We start from the raw sequence: 18,478 nt of genomic DNA, 5'->3' as shown, positions 1-18,478 counted from the left end.
TTAATTTAATTGTATTGGAACCGAGATTCTTCGTTAACTAAAAACTTAAAACTTAAATAAAATAGCTTAAAAAGATAAATTTGATACTATTTTTTTTTATTATATTAGGAAACTCGGTTTATGCCATCAAGTTTATGGTAAGTTTTGTTCCACTTACGATATGTGTGGAATTTGCCAGTCATGAGCATTTGGAGAAAATATTCGATCATGCACTATTACGATAATGATCATGGTACACTTATGTATATAGTATATATGGTTAAACTGGTGAAACACGCTGCAAATTTTTAAAAATAGAGTCTATTGTAAGTACATTTTTTTCTGAAAGAATCAAAATTTACAATATTTTTCTTCAATAAACGAATCTAAAAAATTAGAACAAAAAATAGATGTTAATCCCAATCTTTATCATTGTTAAAATCGTCTCCAACACTTTGCGAAATAAATTTCCGGGCACGCTCAGAAAGCGTGCGAAACGTCAGTCCACATTTAGACATGATGCGATAAATCAATCTAAAAATAATTTGTATATCTTAATATAATATGTAAAATTAGGTCTAACAATAAAATTCTGTTGACAGAGTTCTTCAGAAATCATCTACTTAACGCGAATTTATGTAGACTATTCGCATTATTAATATATGAGTTAAACATGTTATTGTTGATGTTTGGCGTTGTATTGATATTGAGGTGGCATATGTTTCAAAACACCATGTTACGGTACTATCAGTAAATGTTGTGAAAGATTAATAAATTATTTTAATTAATTGTAATAATTTCGGTACTTTGAAATTTATACCGTCTAGTTATTTTTTATAGTTTGTTTTCCATTTTCTTTTTTTGGTTATAATCAGTTGACTACTCCTTCTGAAAACTTTTTATTTACATTTTTATGATTATTATCTTAGTTTTTTGTTTCTACCTTTGTTTCTTCTGTTTTCTTCATTTATCTGCTATTCTCAATAGCTGTATGTTAATAATTAACTTCTGCTTTGAGTCCTTTTCTTTTTTGTGTTTGGAAGTGGAAGAATGTTGTTAAGCACATTGTGTGGGAGTAGCCATTGTCCTTTTCAAAACCTTTCGATATTCAGCGAAGAAAATCTTAGTCATACATTATCACGTGGAGTGTAATGCATCATATTACTCTTGAATCTGAACATCAGTATATAAAAAGAAGAACAAAAACATTATAAAATAGAAATAATATACGATACTTTTTATTTCATCGAATGTAATGAATAGTTGATTCTACTGTGAATATTTTTAATTACCAGAAATTTATTTAAGTACGACAATATATTTGATTATTCTCTTTAATTTGTCTATACTAATTTAGTTAAATAGATGTATTTTAAAGTATATTCCATGTGAAATTCAAGTATTTCTTCGGCTTGGAGTAACTACAACTATCTTTAAGAGTTCATTTGTTTAATCTCATCGTAATTAAAGTCAAAGAACATTTAAGTAAGTGATTACTACCTAATTTTCTGCTTCCTTATTTTTATTAGTCTTTAAAGAATAGAAAAGAATTATCAGATAAAATCAACAATCATTGGCAATAGAAGGAAGTGGAGTAAAGAAAGGCGGATTGACACCAAGCAGTATCATTAAACATTGCATATAGACAGAGAATTGAAAGAATACGGAATCTTAAAATTATCAAACCCATCATTTGATTCATATGTTCATTTGGAGTTTGTTCACGAAACTTACGTTAGACATGTTATGTCTGCTCTATACTCCTTCAACTCGGGTCATGATTTGCAATGAAGTTTATTATATTACATCTGAAAAAGTTAAATGTTCCGACATTTTTTTTATATATCTTAAAGTTAAAAAAATATTATATTATAATTATTATTTATATGTTATTAATTACGAGCCAGTTGAAAGAAAAATCTTTTATTAAATTTAAACATTTTATAATTTTGACGAATATTTTGGTCGCTTCCTGGGTTTTTGAAGAATGTGTCCGGATTCTAAGCTCTTCACCAAATCTAAAATTACATCGTGTTTAGCAGCGTTCAAGTTCTCCCATTTTAATATAGCCTTCTTGGTCTTTATTTCATATTGTTTTAAGAATTCAGGATAATTCTTGAACATACGAATTAAGTCTTCCTTTTTAATCTTATAAGTGTTAGTTATTTCCAATGCGACAGCTGAAAGCGCGTGTTTTTCACGTACGTCCCACAGAAGACTCAACAATCCAACCGAATCTCCATCTGTGGCGTGCATAAGTTCTGTTCCTTTTTTATTTAATATAACAACTGTTCCCGATTGAATAAAATAAATGTAGTCGATATTGTCTCTGTATTTAGCTATAACATCGTTGGGTAGAAACACTTCTTGTTCCGTACTGTTTAGGATATCTATTGTTCCGTGTTTAGATAACACTGAAACCCAGTCTGATATATGCAATAAATTTTTGCAATTTGATATTCGCACTTCAGATTTCAAATTGTCCGATAAACCACTTATGATATTCCTTTCATTAAAATATCGTTTTTGAAATTTATGGTTAAAATATTTTAATATTCTCTCCTTTAAAGAATTTGGAAATCTATTCGCAATAGCATATTTTAAAAGTTGCTGTAGTACCTCCTCATATTTAGTTTCTGATATACTTACAATTCCAAATGTAATTAACAGATTAGCAATCACGAATAATGTATATAATCTTCCCGACAACAAAACTATAGATAGTAGAATCTCTTCATTTGCCACATCTTTGAGAGGGTACATTCCTAGTCCTGCTCCAAAAAAGTGACAAGATGCCATCAACAAACAATGTAAATATATGGTTAATAAGTCGGGACGTGGCATCATTGATGGATCTATGTGTGCTTCCACTAGCCAAGATCTCATTGGAAACGACTCTGTCGCTAAGTAAACGCATGTTGGAACAAAATATAAACCACATGTAAAGAAATGTATCATACAAAAAGTTGTAACTGCAAATGTTATACAAGTCGATATGCTTTCAGAAATTGAACAGAAGTATCGCAGATTATATCTTAATAAGGTATGTACTGTTTTTATTCTTGCGTATATAAAAAAATGTGATATGTGTAAGCAATATCGCCATCCAGTGTAAGTAAAGAATGACAATGGACACAAGTCGAAAATAAAATAGGTAAAAACATACTTTTTAGCAATTTCTATCGGATTTAATACAATACGTTGTTTCTTTTCATCGCAGTAACCTGTTACAAAATTTAGTAGTATATGAAATATAACACATGCTCGAATAACGTAACCCACAATTATCTTGGAAGGACTCAAGGGAAAACTCACTTCGAATGGAAAAAATAATATAGCAACAGTAAATGTTAATAAGAAGAGTACCTCTCGTATGCTATTCATAATACTGAATGGATGAATGATAAACGGATGCTGGTGAAAATGTCGTTCTTGTTCTTTATACATTTCAAGTCTAGTTCTAAAGTATTCCTTGCATTTGGCATTGTTCATATTCAATGAGTTTTTCATTATCAACCATCGCTTGAATTTACGCAGATAGCTTGAACTTGGTGGCAACAGAGGCGTAAAATTTTTTGGTACGCCTTTTTTCAAGGTACAAAAATGTTTCGTTTTTTCCATTGCAAATATCGGAATATATTGAGACTAGGTTGAATCCATTAGCTAAAATGTAACTATAACATTCTTCTATTAACATTTGTTTACAAGGGAACTCGCATATTGCTTTGACATAACTTCAAATGAAACAAATGAAGAATCATTAATCGTAGATTGTCAATGTGTCATAAATAATAATTTAATAGAGAGTAATTTTTAATAGGTTATAAAGGGATAGGATAAAGTGTAAAAATGAAATTATTAATGATATCATTAAGAAGGTATAATACAATGAAATATGTATCAATTTATAAATCTTTATTTCATAACATTTAAATAATACTTCCCAATTCACTCTTCAACTTTTCAAAATATTTTAAATCGGCTGCGTTTATAGATGGTTTAACATTTTGTATAGACATTAAGAAATCTTCCATGGTTACAACAATGTCTTTTTGAGTTACACCTTCATCACGATCGGTTATACCTAAAATAATATAACAGAAAAGATAAACCGCTCCTAAATTTCAATTGATAATTTTCTTAATACCTTGCTGAATATTACATATTAGTCTTCTAACAGCACAATTCCAAGCACTAGAGCATATTCCATAAAAATCAGCACCAGTTATATTTATAGGACACATCGTAACAATTTTTTCTAAATCTACATTTGGGTGTAATTGAAACCTACGAATATTTATTCCATATTAAATTGATTTTTTAGGAAATAAAAATAATTTAAATCGACGTTACTTTCTTGTTATGGCCTTAATCACGGAAATTTTTGATGGCACATCTACACAAGGTCCAATGTACAATAATTTGTCAAATCGCCCAGGTCGCAATAAAGCGGGATCCACCAAGTCTGGTCTGTTAGTTGCTCCTATATAAAAACTAATTATGCCACTTTCAAAATGTACAAATACGAATTAACATACCAATAATAAAAATTGTACTTGTTTCAAGTCCGTCCATTTCGGCTAGTAACTGGGAGACTACCCGATCCATTACACCACCAGAATCGCCTGACATACCACGATTGGGAGCAAGAGAGTCTAGTTCATCAAAGAATATTATGCACGGTGACGCTTGTCTGGCCCTCTCAAATACTAAAAATTAAGTTTACCAATTTTTAGTCATTTTTATTTTTAATATTTATGTATATGTAAGTACCTTCTCTTATATTTTTTTCTGATTGTCCAACATACATGTTCAATAATTCAGGTCCCTTAACGGAGAGAAAACACAAACTACATTCAGTAGCCACAGCTTTTGCTATTAACGTCTTTCCCGTTCCCGGAGGTCCAAACAGTAATATTCCTGTATAAATGAATGTTGTTACTGAATATTCGGCAAAATTTCTACTCTTTCTATCACCTGATCTTTTTAGTCCAGAACTTTTTAATAACTCGGGATGCTTTAAGGGTAAGTTAATGGTTTTGATAATTTCATCTTTCACTTTCGTCAAGCCACCAACATCTGACCATTGGACTTTGGGCACTTTGGGAGCTCCCAAACTTTCATTGTAATTCAACTGCATAAAATCTGAAAATTATCACGTTTCGTTTCATAATATATAAATCGGTGTTTGACCCTTACCTAAAGATTTTAAGAAATTCTCGTTCGTAATTATTGCATTATTGTTATTATTGTTATTAAATTTTGCATCATTTTGAGCATAATACATTAAAGCTTTTAAATCATCAAATAGGAAGCCATGTGTTTTATCAGCTATTTCATTTATGTTCACATTGTGAGAGATCATATTCATGTCTAAAATCCATTTCAGGTTATTTTCCCTTTGTTGACGATTGGGGGCATCAATTGTGAATGTATCCAAAAACACTTTTTGTAAGTCCGGCGGTATGGTTTTCTCGTTACTACAGCAGAACAGTAATATTGGGAATAATGTGTTCTCATAGAGACTGTCCAATTCCCGAGAAAAGCTGTTAATGATTCTCTCATCGAATTGCCCCTCATTATTTTTTCCGAAATTCTAGAAAATACGAAATAAACTTTTTATGGATTTGAAGTCGATTTTAACTCGTTACCTCGAAGTTGAAGATGGTAAGAATGCATGGAGCCGTAGTTCGTGCAACGAAAAATGAATGTTTCATTTTTTGTTCATTTTGAGCATAAACATTGGCAGATATATCAAGATTATTTATTTTGTAGAAGTGTAATCCAAAGTGTGAAGCCAAAGCTCTTAAAGTTCGCTCTTTTCCAGAACCCTTTTTACCATGAAGAAGAAATATTGGTAATACGTTTAGCTTCCCTAAAATTCGTACAAATTTTGCGAATTTTTCAATGAACATCTTTGTTTATAATACATACTTTTGCCAAGGAAGGGCTCCACGGCTTTTTTCAAGGTATCGAAATGATCCTGCAATCCGTATGGACAAATCGGGATTTCCATAAGAGGATTTTCCAATCTAATAATATGTTTCCCAGTTTTGGGTAAATAAGATTGAATGTTCACGGATTTTTTAATGGCGGTTTCCCCAATAACACAAAAATATCCTCCAGACACCTCTTTATTATCAACAATTACCTTTTTACATTTGAAATATAAAGTATCAACATCAATTTTATTATTCGTAAAAAATATTTTGTCACAAAAGTATTTTAAGTTTATTGCTATAATGTCTGATTTATAAATAATTTTTGGGGTAGAAAAATATTTTCCCAAAACATATTCAATAACAGCAAATGAAATCTCAAATGGACAACTAATTAAAGCTATATCCACTTCTGATGCAAACTTAATTTTATGTCCCTGGCAATTTAATAATCTAAAATGTTTATCTAAGTTATTGTGATCTTGATCTTTGAATAGGTTGTGTAATAATACACTTGAACCCAAAATTAAATCATGGGGAATATTAACAGGAATAACATTAACTATTCTTTGTCGCTGGGTTTCAGTACAATAAAAGCTTAAGTACTGATTAGATGTTAAAATATTACTAGAGTTTACTAGGATAATGTTATTTAAGTCTTTAGATTTTATTGTCTTGATTTGATTGAAGATTTCGTGTGACACAAATTTATATTTGTATAATTTCTTCGTTTTGCATATCTTAAAATACCAACCATACATATAAATTAAAAACCAAAACGGGTGATATTTGGGAAAAAGTAATCTGGATATTGAATACAAAAGGTCAACATCTTTGGATTTAGTCATGTTCTACAAATAGAATTGTTGTTTACTCTTAAACTAATTGAAAATAATTTACTTACAAAAAATTAACAAAATTCAATACTATGTATGTTAATTACACTTTTAAGTAATAATAATCACAAAAAATATATTTATATAACTTTTGTTTATGTTGAGGTTATGTTACTGTCTCTGGGTTATTGGTTGCATAAATGCCAGGAACAAACTGTATAACAAGCACACTAAGTGCATTATTCATATTCTATCACGATTTTTGGTCAACATTTAAAAATTCTGATTAGAAATAAATCATGGATGACGAAATGTAATGATAAAACAAAGAGAATAAAAGCGCACGCTCGGTATCCGCCTAAATGACTTCAAACAACCCTCTTTATTATCCGTATTCGTGCAACAAGGGGTGCGTAGACTAGTGGGTTATTTCGTGATGTTAGTCGGAATATTTTGCCTATAATACACATTTCGGATCAAATTAATTAATATTTAGCGCGATTTTAATTCGGAAAGCGTATTGGATATGCTGAATAACAATAACTTTGGGTCGTGAAGTTGGTAAGACACAATTTGAAATATTCCAGCACTTTAAATGTTTGATTTCACACCCTAACAATTTTAATATCTTTTTAATTTGTTAATCTGAATTCACTGATTATTTAAAACTTTGCCTCGCAATGAATAATTTTTATTTTTAATGTGTTATATGAAATTAAAGTAATACAAAAGTTGTAATCACAGCAACAGTAATATTTTTAGGCCAAAATAAATAGAAATCATATAGTTCTCCTGACCTCAACTTTTTTATACATTTTAAATAAAATATAAAAATTGTCTTTCATAGTGACAATTTATTAATATTTAGAGAAAATATATAAATTTATAAAAATTGTGAACGTAATTGTGCCTACTTGTTCTATTTTGTTTGAACACTCTTTACTAAATTTATTTTTAAATTAAACTTTTTTTTATTGCAGGTTTTATTTAGGGTGTATAAATTTTAAAATGGGTTGCAATACAAGTAAAGAATCAGTCCCACAAAATGAAGCAGGACAAAATAATGAAAATAGAGAAACCGAAGAAAAAAGTGACAAAGAAGGTCAGTTTTTATTAATAACATATATTTTATTGAAAATGTATCTATTTGTATTTAGTATTCTGGAAAATAATTAAATAAATTATTCACAAAATATTTTAAAAAGAGTTTATTTAAATTTTAATTTAAAATTTGTTTAATCATTTAAAATAATTTAAAGAAAGACATTTTATTGAAACAATAATGTTTGCATGATATCACGTTACAAATTTAAAAATTCAATATATATTACATTGTATGTGTATACACATACGTCACTATAGTGACGAATGTGATTTTACTCTATGATAAATTCGACATAGCTAATTTTGGATAATAAAAGTCATTTGAAGAAAATTATTTAATAATATACATATAATCTATTAATAATAATAATGCAGGTGTCAAACTTAATTCCTATTTACATACACAAAGAATTCGACATTTGGTGGTCAATAAACTAGTAGGTGAGGCTAGTAATATCGATCCGTACCGATAATATATAGGAATAACTCAATGCCAATCAGTGGTATGAAGAAGGCGAGGTTTTTATTACCACTTTTGATATTACAGTGGTTAATTAATTTTTGGTACGCACATCTAAATTTATTACACTATTTGAGTAATTATAAAATTTACTGCAACATTTCGTCGAAAAAACAAATTAAAATCGATTAATCGATTATTTAAACATTTTACTGAACGTGTTTGCAAAAACTATACGAAAGTTTAAAGATGCCACTATGTGCCTTGCACGCGCCAAACACTTAACATTGAGGCAACCACGAAAGTCGATTTTTAGCTGTATCGGTAGAGAGAATGGTTAAAATCAACTTTATAATAAAAAGTGCATGCTATAATATAATGTACGTTAATTTACTGCGTTGGTGCTGAGTTTTAGTTTTATTTACATATTTTCCGGAATTTTTATCTAAATTAGATATTTAATATATTTTCACATTAATGTATATATATATATATTGATATTGAATGGTGAATATTGATGACGTGTTACCATCCAAGATTTATCAAACAACGTCTTTAACAGTAATTAGAAACTTTTTGAATCATAATATGAAATTATAGGGCAGACAAAAAATTAACAAAATATTAACTTAAAGGCAGTAACAAAAATTATATTTAAAAAAGTGGATAAAATCAAAATATTTAATCCTTATATTATCAATTTTTTGTAAGGTAAATGTAATTCAATATATAAACTTTGTTATTGAATTATCCAGTTTTACAAAAATAAATTAAATTAAAAATTTGAAATAACAAGTTCTATTTACAAAATAATGATAAACTTTATTAACGTATTAGCCCACATTTGAAAGATTATTTTACAAAGTTGTTTCTGATAATATCATCACATACAGGTATAAAAATAATAACAGATTAATTGCTATTCCTAATATAAAGAAAAGCGTGTACAAAAGGCTCTCTAAAAGCATAAGGGGTGGTTACATAAGCTGTAGTCGTTCCAATATTTTCTGTTTCCATACTATTAATTTTTCTTGAAATCTGCAATATATTGTTGCTATTTATTGTTAGTTGCCATACTAATGATTCTGCTTGAAATTCAAATACGTAATAGTTCTTTGTACTTTTCAGTTATCATTGTTCTTGCTGCTTATTTATCATTTTTTATGAGTATTTTAGTTGTGACATATTTGAAAATTATGACAATGACGACTGTCAGCCTTTGTGATTTTTGTGATTATCGAGTGTGCATACTAATCAGTACTATTAATCATTTGACAGAGAATTAGTACTGATAATACTCACAAATTATATATATTTATATATTAGTCCGAGGAAAATACTCGTGTAAACAGAATGAAATAAAATAAATGCAAAATGTTCAATATCTCTAATTTTCTTCTGCAAATAGTCTTACTGCAAAACATGCGCTTCCATAAGTTAAAAATATTTCAACTTATTCAGATTTTTACTTGTTACACAAATACAAATAACAAACATACTCATCTGAGGTCATTTCATCATATCATATCTGTATTGTATGAAAATCAATTAAACATTCTTCAAAAACGGCAGTAATAATCAAAATCAAGAGTACCTTTTTTTTCTAAATTGTGCAAAAATATCATGTGAAAGAAATTAGGACGAGAAAAAGAAGGTAACCTCCCAGAACTTATGCTACTGTATCATTATGGAAAAAGCTATGAAATTGAATTATAGGTATATATTTTAGGATCATAATATCAAGTTTAACCACCATTAGGCCTAAAGTTACTTTATTCGTTTAGAAACATTCTCCTCTTGGACTAATTTTTTTGAAGCTGATTTCCAAAATTTTCTAATTTATTGAACGTAGTAGCTCCAAGTGAAAGAGGATATTAAATTGAATAATGTTCTTGTTTAGACAGGAATGTACTGGTTTATACTGTTTTTAATATGTATTATTTCATATCTAAACTACAAAGGCAAAATTCACAAAATATCCTAATAATAAGACTGTCCATTCTATTGCTATGCAGTACTGATAGCAATTAGGAATTAAATATTCTAGTCAAAATTATTTTGAAAATTAACAACAATTTAATTATGACATTAATTTTTTGGGGACTTTATAAACTTTATAGCATCGAAATACTTTTAACTGACACTCTGAATACTTATGTACTCTCATTTCTACATGTTTGCAGGATTTGCAGGATCATTCCAAACAGTTTATAACATGTTAATTTTCAGTAACAGATGGCGCTTATGTTTGAAATATGCAAATACTTCCACACATATTTGAAAATATGCAAAAAAATCAATAAAGTTAAAATTTGAAATTTTTTGTTCATTTAATTGATTTTCTAGTCAATCAATCAGGATAAAAACGACTAAATTATTAAAATAAGAATAATGGTGAACGATCAAATAAGTAATTTTAAATAAATTCAAATGATTAATTGTATTAATGTACGGAAACGTAAAAACTCCAATTTAATTTTATGCTTTATCGATTAAAATGAAAAGAGGTAAATACGGAACACCAAAATTAGAATCAATTTAATAAGAAGCGATTGTCGATCTTTACTCGGTTCGCGATCCGTGACTATCAACTAACACATTGTTTGTTATTTATTATCCTGTTAGGTAGTGATATTGCTGGTAAATAAACAACAACCCCCCACTCGATCCGGACCGAACGAATCCGAAAGCTTCACCTACATTCGCACAGGTAACAGACAAACGTTCGAAAGCTGTCCAAGACTTTCAGGAACAAAGCTTCCGATTCGTAGGTCGCTGCTCGAAGCTGCTCATTTGCTAGATACATATAATCCTGCGAGTGGAATTCCGTTCATATTGAAAATTCAGTTTAGAGTGATAACTTCGCACAGTTAATGTTTGTGTAGTAAGTTTGACCGATAGTTTAGTTTATAAATAGATGTTAAATAGTTTTTAATTAGCTGGATTGTTTCAAATGCATGTATTTTTTTCCATTATTTCGGATGTTTACTTAAGATCAATATATAAATTAATTTAATATGCGTGGATTTTAACAGGTCAGTCTAATATATGGGGGTGTTTCGTATTATCTTTTGTTGAGAGAATCTGTGCTCGTGCAATTAAATGTTCAAGTTGAGTTCGAAGTTGATCCATAAATTAAGGGCTTGTTCATTAAATCACCATAATTATGGAACGCATACACGAAATTTAATTTAATTATAATTGGTTGACAAATTACTAAAATATTCAATGCAAGCAAAAAATAACGTTGTTAGAAATAGATGAGATATAAAATATTAATTAATCACCGGTGTCACTTTCATCTTTAAATATTCCTCTTTAAATTAACTAATAATATTAGAGAAAATAAATAATTAATCACAATTGATTGTTTATATGATTAATAAAATAATCTAATATATAATTAATTATTTTTTTTATGAAACTAATAGCAAGACAAAATATTTATTTTTTATTTAATAATTTCATAGATACTTCAGTTAATAAAGGTATTAGAAAATGTATCGATTTGGTATCCTATTTATATTATACCATTCCTCAATATATTTCCTAGATTAAAATTAATATGTTTTAAAATAGATATTTGTTTCGAATATTTTAAGTCATAATCCAATAAAATTGATTTTATTCAAATTAGGTTTACATATTTTCGGTAATCTAATAATATTTTTGAACCAGTAATATGATAAGAATGTATTTATATTAAAAAAATTCCATAAATTGTCCTTTTATAAACAAATATTTTCGCAACAAAAACAATATTATTATATTATTTATAAATTCGAAGCTATTTGGGGTCATAAAATAAAATATGATAAAAATGCTATAATTAAACTAATATCGTCAAATAAGCTTAAATTAAATTAATTAAAATACTTTTTACAACACACATTCTTCGTTATCTGAATATTCTATAAAATATTGTATTATTCACTCAATTCCTAACATAATTTTCTCTTCTTTTAAAATTACATTGTATCTTGGGAAATTTTCTCTCCAATTGGAAGTAGCTTTAAATGTTAATATGTTGAAATATTTATTTTTAGCTTAAACTAAAAGATACAGTTATGTTTTCATTTCTAATGTTATGACCATAAATTTTATCAGCCTCATAAATTTTAGTTTTCAATTAAATTTTGAACGTTGCTTTTATGATAGAAAATTTGAAAACTTTTAAAATACAATAAAGTCAATGTCAAAAAATGTTTTATGAACCGTAACGCTGATATAGGAGTGCCTAGGAGGGCGCGAGGGCGAGATTGGTAAAATCAATAGACCCATTTAGGGCCAAGGAAAGTTTATAAATGGAGACGAGTGTCACAAATGTCATGATGGTATTTTAACAAGACATATTATGTTTATTAATGATATTCCTCATTATGACTTGATGATTTAGTTTTATTTCGCACGTAATTTTTTTATAGGTTTATAAATATTGATATTTATTAGTTGTTTCATTAAGCAATAAAATTACAATGATATATTAATTATGCAGAAAATAATAAAAGGTAATCTAAATTATTACAAGAATATTTCACAATAATTGTAAAATCAATTTAAAATTACCTATAATTTATAATTTTTCCTTGCATAATTAATGTGTTTACTTCTTCGGTTTAAATCAATTAATAGTAAAGGCAATATTGAATTAAACTATACTGACTTCGTGATTTTTTAAACTTAAAAAGTTCAATAATTTTAGAAAAAATCAAACTTAACATGACAAGAATATATTGTCAAAAAATCAAACTTTGTAATTTTTAGTGTCTATAGTAAGTATAATAAAAATAAGTCAATACAACAATATTTAATTAGAATTAATGATTTTTTAATTTAATAGGTTAAAAATTAAAAGAATTACCACATACAAATATTCTTACACCTATTTCATCCAAATAAATGTTCGAGATTTACATTGTTTCTATCTATGTAATAGGATACCACTTAAAATTAATTTTTCTGAAAGCTGGCTTGATGAACCGAAGCGTTTTTTTTAATTAAGATTTTTATACGGACAATGCATTTAATCAATAAAATACACTATCGTTGATCAATCTGAGATTAAGTGATTACCTCAGAAACATTGATTTTATCATGTAACCTTGATACACAAAAGAAATTATATTAATGACCACATTCCTTAAATCAATCTCTTTCTGTCGTTTAATGTTCGCTATAAATCGATTAATCATTAATCAATCCTTTTCATAATGGTGATTTTTAATGATCCTAATCAAATAGATGCGTTGGTTTATTAAACATTATTAATTCAGTAATTATAAAATAATGTTTATATTTATTCTCCTTTTCATCGTTAACATTGTAATTTTTCTGAGAATAGGTACTTGACATCGATTATGATTGTTCTAGATTCAAAACCTCCATCGGCTAAAACGATAACCCTCGAAAAGAGCAGCCCGACAAAATTGGCAGAAGGTAATAATAGCATATCGCACAACACAAAAGAAGTTAAAAAAATCGAAGAACTTAATAGTTCGAAAGAAGGTCAACCGATCGGTGATAGTGGGACTGCGCAAAAAACCGACGAAGAAGCTGCAACGAAAATACAAGCTGCGTTTAGGGGTCATCGAACAAGGAAAACCATGAAACAACCGGAAAAATCGAACCCCTCCGAACCAGAGCCCACTAGAGAGGAACTGGAACAGGAATTTAGAGCCGATGACGTTGGCAAGTGATATGAATCTATTAATAAATCATTTAAAAGAAGCTTATATATGAAATTGAATTAATGACAAAATAATTCATTAGTTAATTTTCCTGGTAATATTTAATTGATAGATTATCTACTTCCAGAACTATGCCAGGCAGCTACCAAGATCCAAGCTTCTTTCCGGGGTCATATGTCAAGAAAACAAGATAAAAAGGAAGATGATAATAATGGCCACACCAGCAAAAATGAGGTAAAAATTTAATTATTTCACCACAGATGCAATATTTTATTTACAAAAAAAATATGATACAATAATTCTAAAATTTTTCATCAGATGTACTTCGAATTGTCTCAAATAAAAACTAATAATATAAATAGAATTCTCAACGGAAGGATGTATATCCGTGCTTTCAGTAAAGTGGTCACGTTGTGTAATTTGTGTGAATTATTAAAAATCCTACGTGCCACTGGCTAGCGGTGTTAATATTAAAACGTTTCTGTATTTTTAGAATCAGGAAGAAGAGTTGGACATTGATCTTGCTGATCCGGAATTGAACAAGGCGGCAGTAAAAATACAAGCTTCCTTCAGAGGCCATTTGGTTCGTAAGCATGACGATGAAGTACAAGAGAATTAAACGTCAAAATATCCTAATAACTAGTTTTCATGTGTTTTACAAAAAACACATATTGTGATCCTTCTTACCTACATTTATAAAAGTTTAACTTTTATCATTAATGAAATATTCACATTTGTTAAACGTAAAATTATACATGATTAATATTTCCGTGACCATATCACGATCGGGGTTAAATTTTTGGAATATTTCATTAATTTTCCTATTCTATGTATACCTTACACTTTTTATATATTAAATGAATTGGTAAATAAATCATTTTATTAACGATAAAACAGGGTTGATTCAAGAATGTATTAAAAGTATGCAAACATCTATTTATATTATGCCATGTATGCAAATATGAGCATATGTGGCATATTCTGGATTCGTACATGCCTAAAGATCCTGCTTCAATTAGCAGTGCAATGATCTAGATTTTAAATATATACAAAATTGAGAACTTACCAACAACCTAAAATATCAAATTATTAGGGACCTGTTTTTCAGAACAATTATAGTCAATAACAATTACTTTCGTTAAAAATACAGCTAAAAAAAATTGTACTTTTCATTTCAATGAAATATGCAAAATTATTATTTTTAACTTTACTCCTTACTATGATTTAAATACAAGAAATCCATCTTCTGAAATATATTATATATTTACAATATAAATTTTCAACAGTACTGCCCTGAGAATTGAAATTTCATCCGGATTATAAATTCGGTGTCCTAGAGGAGTATAGGTACAACCTTCCTAATATTTACTGTTTATGTTGTAAATCTCCGAAATTTATATTAGTCGTAAATAACAATATGAATACGTATCACTCACACAATTTTGAATAACATATCAATATACAAACTCTACCCACAATTTTTCACATATTTTTTTTCTTATGTAGCTTTTAATAGTCACTATTATTACTAATAATTAATGTTTACAGTTGGTTTTCTTCTAAACCTTAATCTGTGCAATAAAGACTGTCTACACTACAATTAAATACTGTATTATTAAATCCATTCATATTGTCTAAATCTAATTTAAAAACGGAGTTACAATTTAAACAGTAGTTTACACTACATATAATGAGTAGATTTTAAAAATGAATTATTTAAAATCAATTGCCGTATAGCAAATAATTTGCTTGTTGGTGAATAATGTCCCTCATTGCCGCAATCTTTGATGCTGTATAAATTTGATTTAAACAGTTTGAAAATATAATTAAAAAATTGATATTTGTTGATCCCGTTTTGTTTGAGCAGACGTTCAAAGTCTTGACCACATGTTCATCAACTTGGCAATATATGTTAAGTTATATCATTGAGATTTTGAATGTTTGCGCTTCATGTGTTTTTAGTGTTAGGCATACGTTTAATTAAATCCAAAAATTAAGTGGGAATATTCATTTACCTAACTTCAAGTCGAAACACTTCAGTCATATTATACCACATTACTTGGTGTCGAAAATAATATGATTACAATCCAATTATCACTTTTGTTTAAAAATAAATTAAAATAATCATTTTCCATAAAGTTTGGCAAAGAATAATCCGTACTTAAATATTTATTGCATGTATATAAAATAAATTCATTGTCGAAGCAAATTGTTTTTGTAATTATCTCAGAGACAGATTTACCATTACGCTTAAGTTTAGCAAAAAGTAAGTATACCTTATTAAAATGTTATACAAGATGGTTAGATATTTAGGTAATTTATTGATTTTTTTTAAAATTAAATCATGATTACAAACTATTAGTTGTACAAAAGCGACAAACATTTTGATTAATTTAAATCTCACGCTGGATAACAAACTATTTCTAGTATTGTCGGTGGAGTACAAACCATTTTTCTTATTAATTTATTTTATAAAAATTGAACCAGTATACAGAACTGTATAAAGACAAATCGTGATTTTATTTTTATAAAATCTTGGATTGTTAACTTTGAAATGAATTAGTCTGCTTCTATTTATAGGATGCACCGTTTACCAGCACTGTGTACCTAATGTAGTTAGTAAATTAACTTAATTAGTTCTATGGTTATTCGCACAAAAAACACTTGTAAATATAATAAGATTTTTAATAGTTTATAACCTATTATATTGTTGAAATATCAGGAAGTTAATAAAGGTAATAAGCTCTCGTAAAATTGTTCCGTGAAATAATGCATACAATTGATTTATATTTGTGTTGATAGTAACAACAACTAGTAGATAGAAATCTAATTACGAAGACCCATAGTAGAGCGGACATTCGAATTATCCAGATCCGGTTTTTGGCTTTAGTATTTGACTTAATCGTATATTAACAGTAAATCCATCTCTGATGATGTTATATTTTGTCTGTAATGTAATGTATTGTTGAATTTAAATATATAGTACCTACCTTAATTAAAAATGCTATCTGAATAAATATTAGTAGATCAATGGACTTTTATTAATTACAATTTCAATGATTCACAACTTATTATAAGGGAAATATTTTTTTAAAATTTTTAATGAAATGAAATTCTGGCTGTAATATTATTGTTTATTAAAATTAAAATATGAAAAATCTAATTACCCCATTGTGGAAAATCATCATTTATAAAACTATTAGGGTTAAATTGCAACAAGGAAGGTGGAAGATTAGGATGATTTTCTAAATTTCTGGGATAGTCCCAAAATATGTTGACTAATGTGGGATTTGCTTCATTTAAGGATCTGTTGTATTTTTCTATCCATGATTCAACTGGTGGTATTTTTATGGCATTATTAATTTTTTTTGCTTTCTGTAGTTCTTTGTTGAATTCAACTGAAACAAATTAATAATTTTTATCAGCATATTATGATTAATAATAATAACTTAAACAATTCCTGAGGTACATATTTATTTTGGAAAATGGTTAAAATTACAACATTTAGTTAATGCTAAAAACTGTTGATGCAAAAATTTGAATTGTGCATAAATTTTATTTTATACAGTGTCTTATTTGAAAATGAAAAGAAAACTTTTTTATCAGTTGTAATGTTCAAAAATATGTACTTATAGATAAGTCCAAAACCAAAATCTACAGGGTATTTTTTAGACTTTTAAAATTGAAGAAATCATACTAGCTGTGTAGTTTGTTAAAATCAAAGAAAAAATTAAAAGTTTACAAATGGGCCACACTCTATATTATAAGATTATTACCTTGTCGGCTAACTTCATATAAATCCTCAGGTGTATAATGAGAAAATTTGCAGACACCCTCAAATTGGCAAAAACCTTCATGGAAATATCTACGACAGGGTGTTTTTAAGGATTCTTCACGAAAAATAGTTTCTGGATCTAAAACATTGGTTATTAAGTATTCTGTATAACAAAATAGCTCAAAAATGTACCTCTTTGGTTTTCATAGTGAATATTTCTCATTTTTATATGCTGTGCACTTTGCAAATGCTTTTTTCTAGCATCAAGATCGTCTATAAATGTTTTATCACAATAATCACAATAATATCTCCTACCCATTTTAAAACAAATTCTACTATAAGTGCAAATAATCTTTTATGTCGACTTTTTCTATTCTAAACATAAACATTAATTTGAAAATCTAATATCGAAATAATAACAAACAATTCGGGCATTATTTACTTGCGGTGACATATCACCTGCAACTAGATATCTACTTTTCCGACTTCTGTTTTTTTACCAAAATAATAAAATTAATTGATTAAGTCTTGAGAACAGAACAATTATGACATACCACTGATTTATAATTATCTGAGTATACTTGAATACTTAATCAATATAAAAATATAATTTAAAAAATGTAGTAAAAGATTACATTATTATCATTTTCAGCGACATCTTACGACGGGCGTGCAAATAAATGTCCTATAAAACAGAT

General features: G+C 27.9%; 3 protein-coding genes across 7 annotated transcripts; 1 reads left to right on the top strand and 2 right to left on the bottom strand.

The window, feature by feature from the left end:
• Window positions 1-2,925: 2,925 nt before the first annotated feature.
• On the top strand, window positions 2,926-17,036 carry LOC109596602 (uncharacterized). Of its 3 annotated transcripts, none has more exons than XM_049962754.1 (5): window positions 2,926-3,022; window positions 7,735-7,856; window positions 13,689-14,006; window positions 14,133-14,239; window positions 14,499-17,036. In XM_049962754.1, exons 1-5 carry the CDS (start codon window positions 2,958-2,960, stop codon window positions 14,622-14,624), a joined length of 738 nt encoding a protein of 245 aa, XP_049818711.1. In that variant the 5' UTR covers window positions 2,926-2,957; the 3' UTR covers window positions 14,625-17,036. The 3 variants fall into 3 exon arrangements, with proteins under 3 accessions (XP_049818711.1, XP_049818712.1, XP_019867727.1); XM_049962755.1 differs by lacking the exon at window positions 2,926-3,022 and adding an exon at window positions 3,770-3,857; XM_020012168.2 differs by lacking the exon at window positions 2,926-3,022 and adding an exon at window positions 7,178-7,315.
• On the bottom strand, window positions 3,880-8,941 carry LOC109596601 (peroxisome assembly factor 2). Of its 3 annotated transcripts, none has more exons than XM_049962753.1 (10): window positions 8,926-8,941; window positions 5,914-6,769; window positions 5,631-5,854; window positions 5,179-5,575; window positions 4,957-5,124; window positions 4,753-4,899; window positions 4,518-4,688; window positions 4,333-4,462; window positions 4,127-4,266; window positions 3,880-4,063 (listed from the first exon to the last, which is right to left on the bottom strand). In XM_049962753.1, exons 2-10 carry the CDS (start codon window positions 6,764-6,766, stop codon window positions 3,909-3,911), a joined length of 2,385 nt encoding a protein of 794 aa, XP_049818710.1. In that variant the 5' UTR covers window positions 6,767-6,769; window positions 8,926-8,941; the 3' UTR covers window positions 3,880-3,908. The 3 variants fall into 3 exon arrangements, with proteins under 3 accessions (XP_049818710.1, XP_049818709.1, XP_019867725.2); XM_049962752.1 differs by lacking the exon at window positions 8,926-8,941 and adding an exon at window positions 6,823-6,994; XM_020012166.2 differs by lacking the exon at window positions 8,926-8,941 and having other exon boundaries at window positions 5,914-6,810.
• An 89-nt stretch (window positions 17,037-17,125) lies between the features above and the next one.
• LOC109596590 (zinc finger matrin-type protein 5) lies at window positions 17,126-18,237 on the bottom strand. Its single transcript, XM_020012156.2, has 3 exons — window positions 17,973-18,237; window positions 17,782-17,919; window positions 17,126-17,403 (listed from the first exon to the last, which is right to left on the bottom strand). The coding sequence occupies exons 1-3, from the start codon at window positions 18,097-18,099 to the stop codon at window positions 17,165-17,167; spliced, it is 504 nt and encodes a 167-aa protein (XP_019867715.1). The 5' UTR covers window positions 18,100-18,237; the 3' UTR covers window positions 17,126-17,164.
• Window positions 18,238-18,478: the final 241 nt, after the last annotated feature.

The sequence above is a fragment of the Aethina tumida genome, chromosome 2 (genome assembly GCF_024364675.1).
Source record: "Aethina tumida isolate Nest 87 chromosome 2, icAetTumi1.1, whole genome shotgun sequence".
In the NCBI taxonomy this organism is placed as follows: Eukaryota; Metazoa; Arthropoda; class Insecta; order Coleoptera; family Nitidulidae; genus Aethina; species Aethina tumida.
Note: the sequence above shows the minus strand (reverse complement) of the source record. Positions and strands in the feature narration are given on the sequence as shown.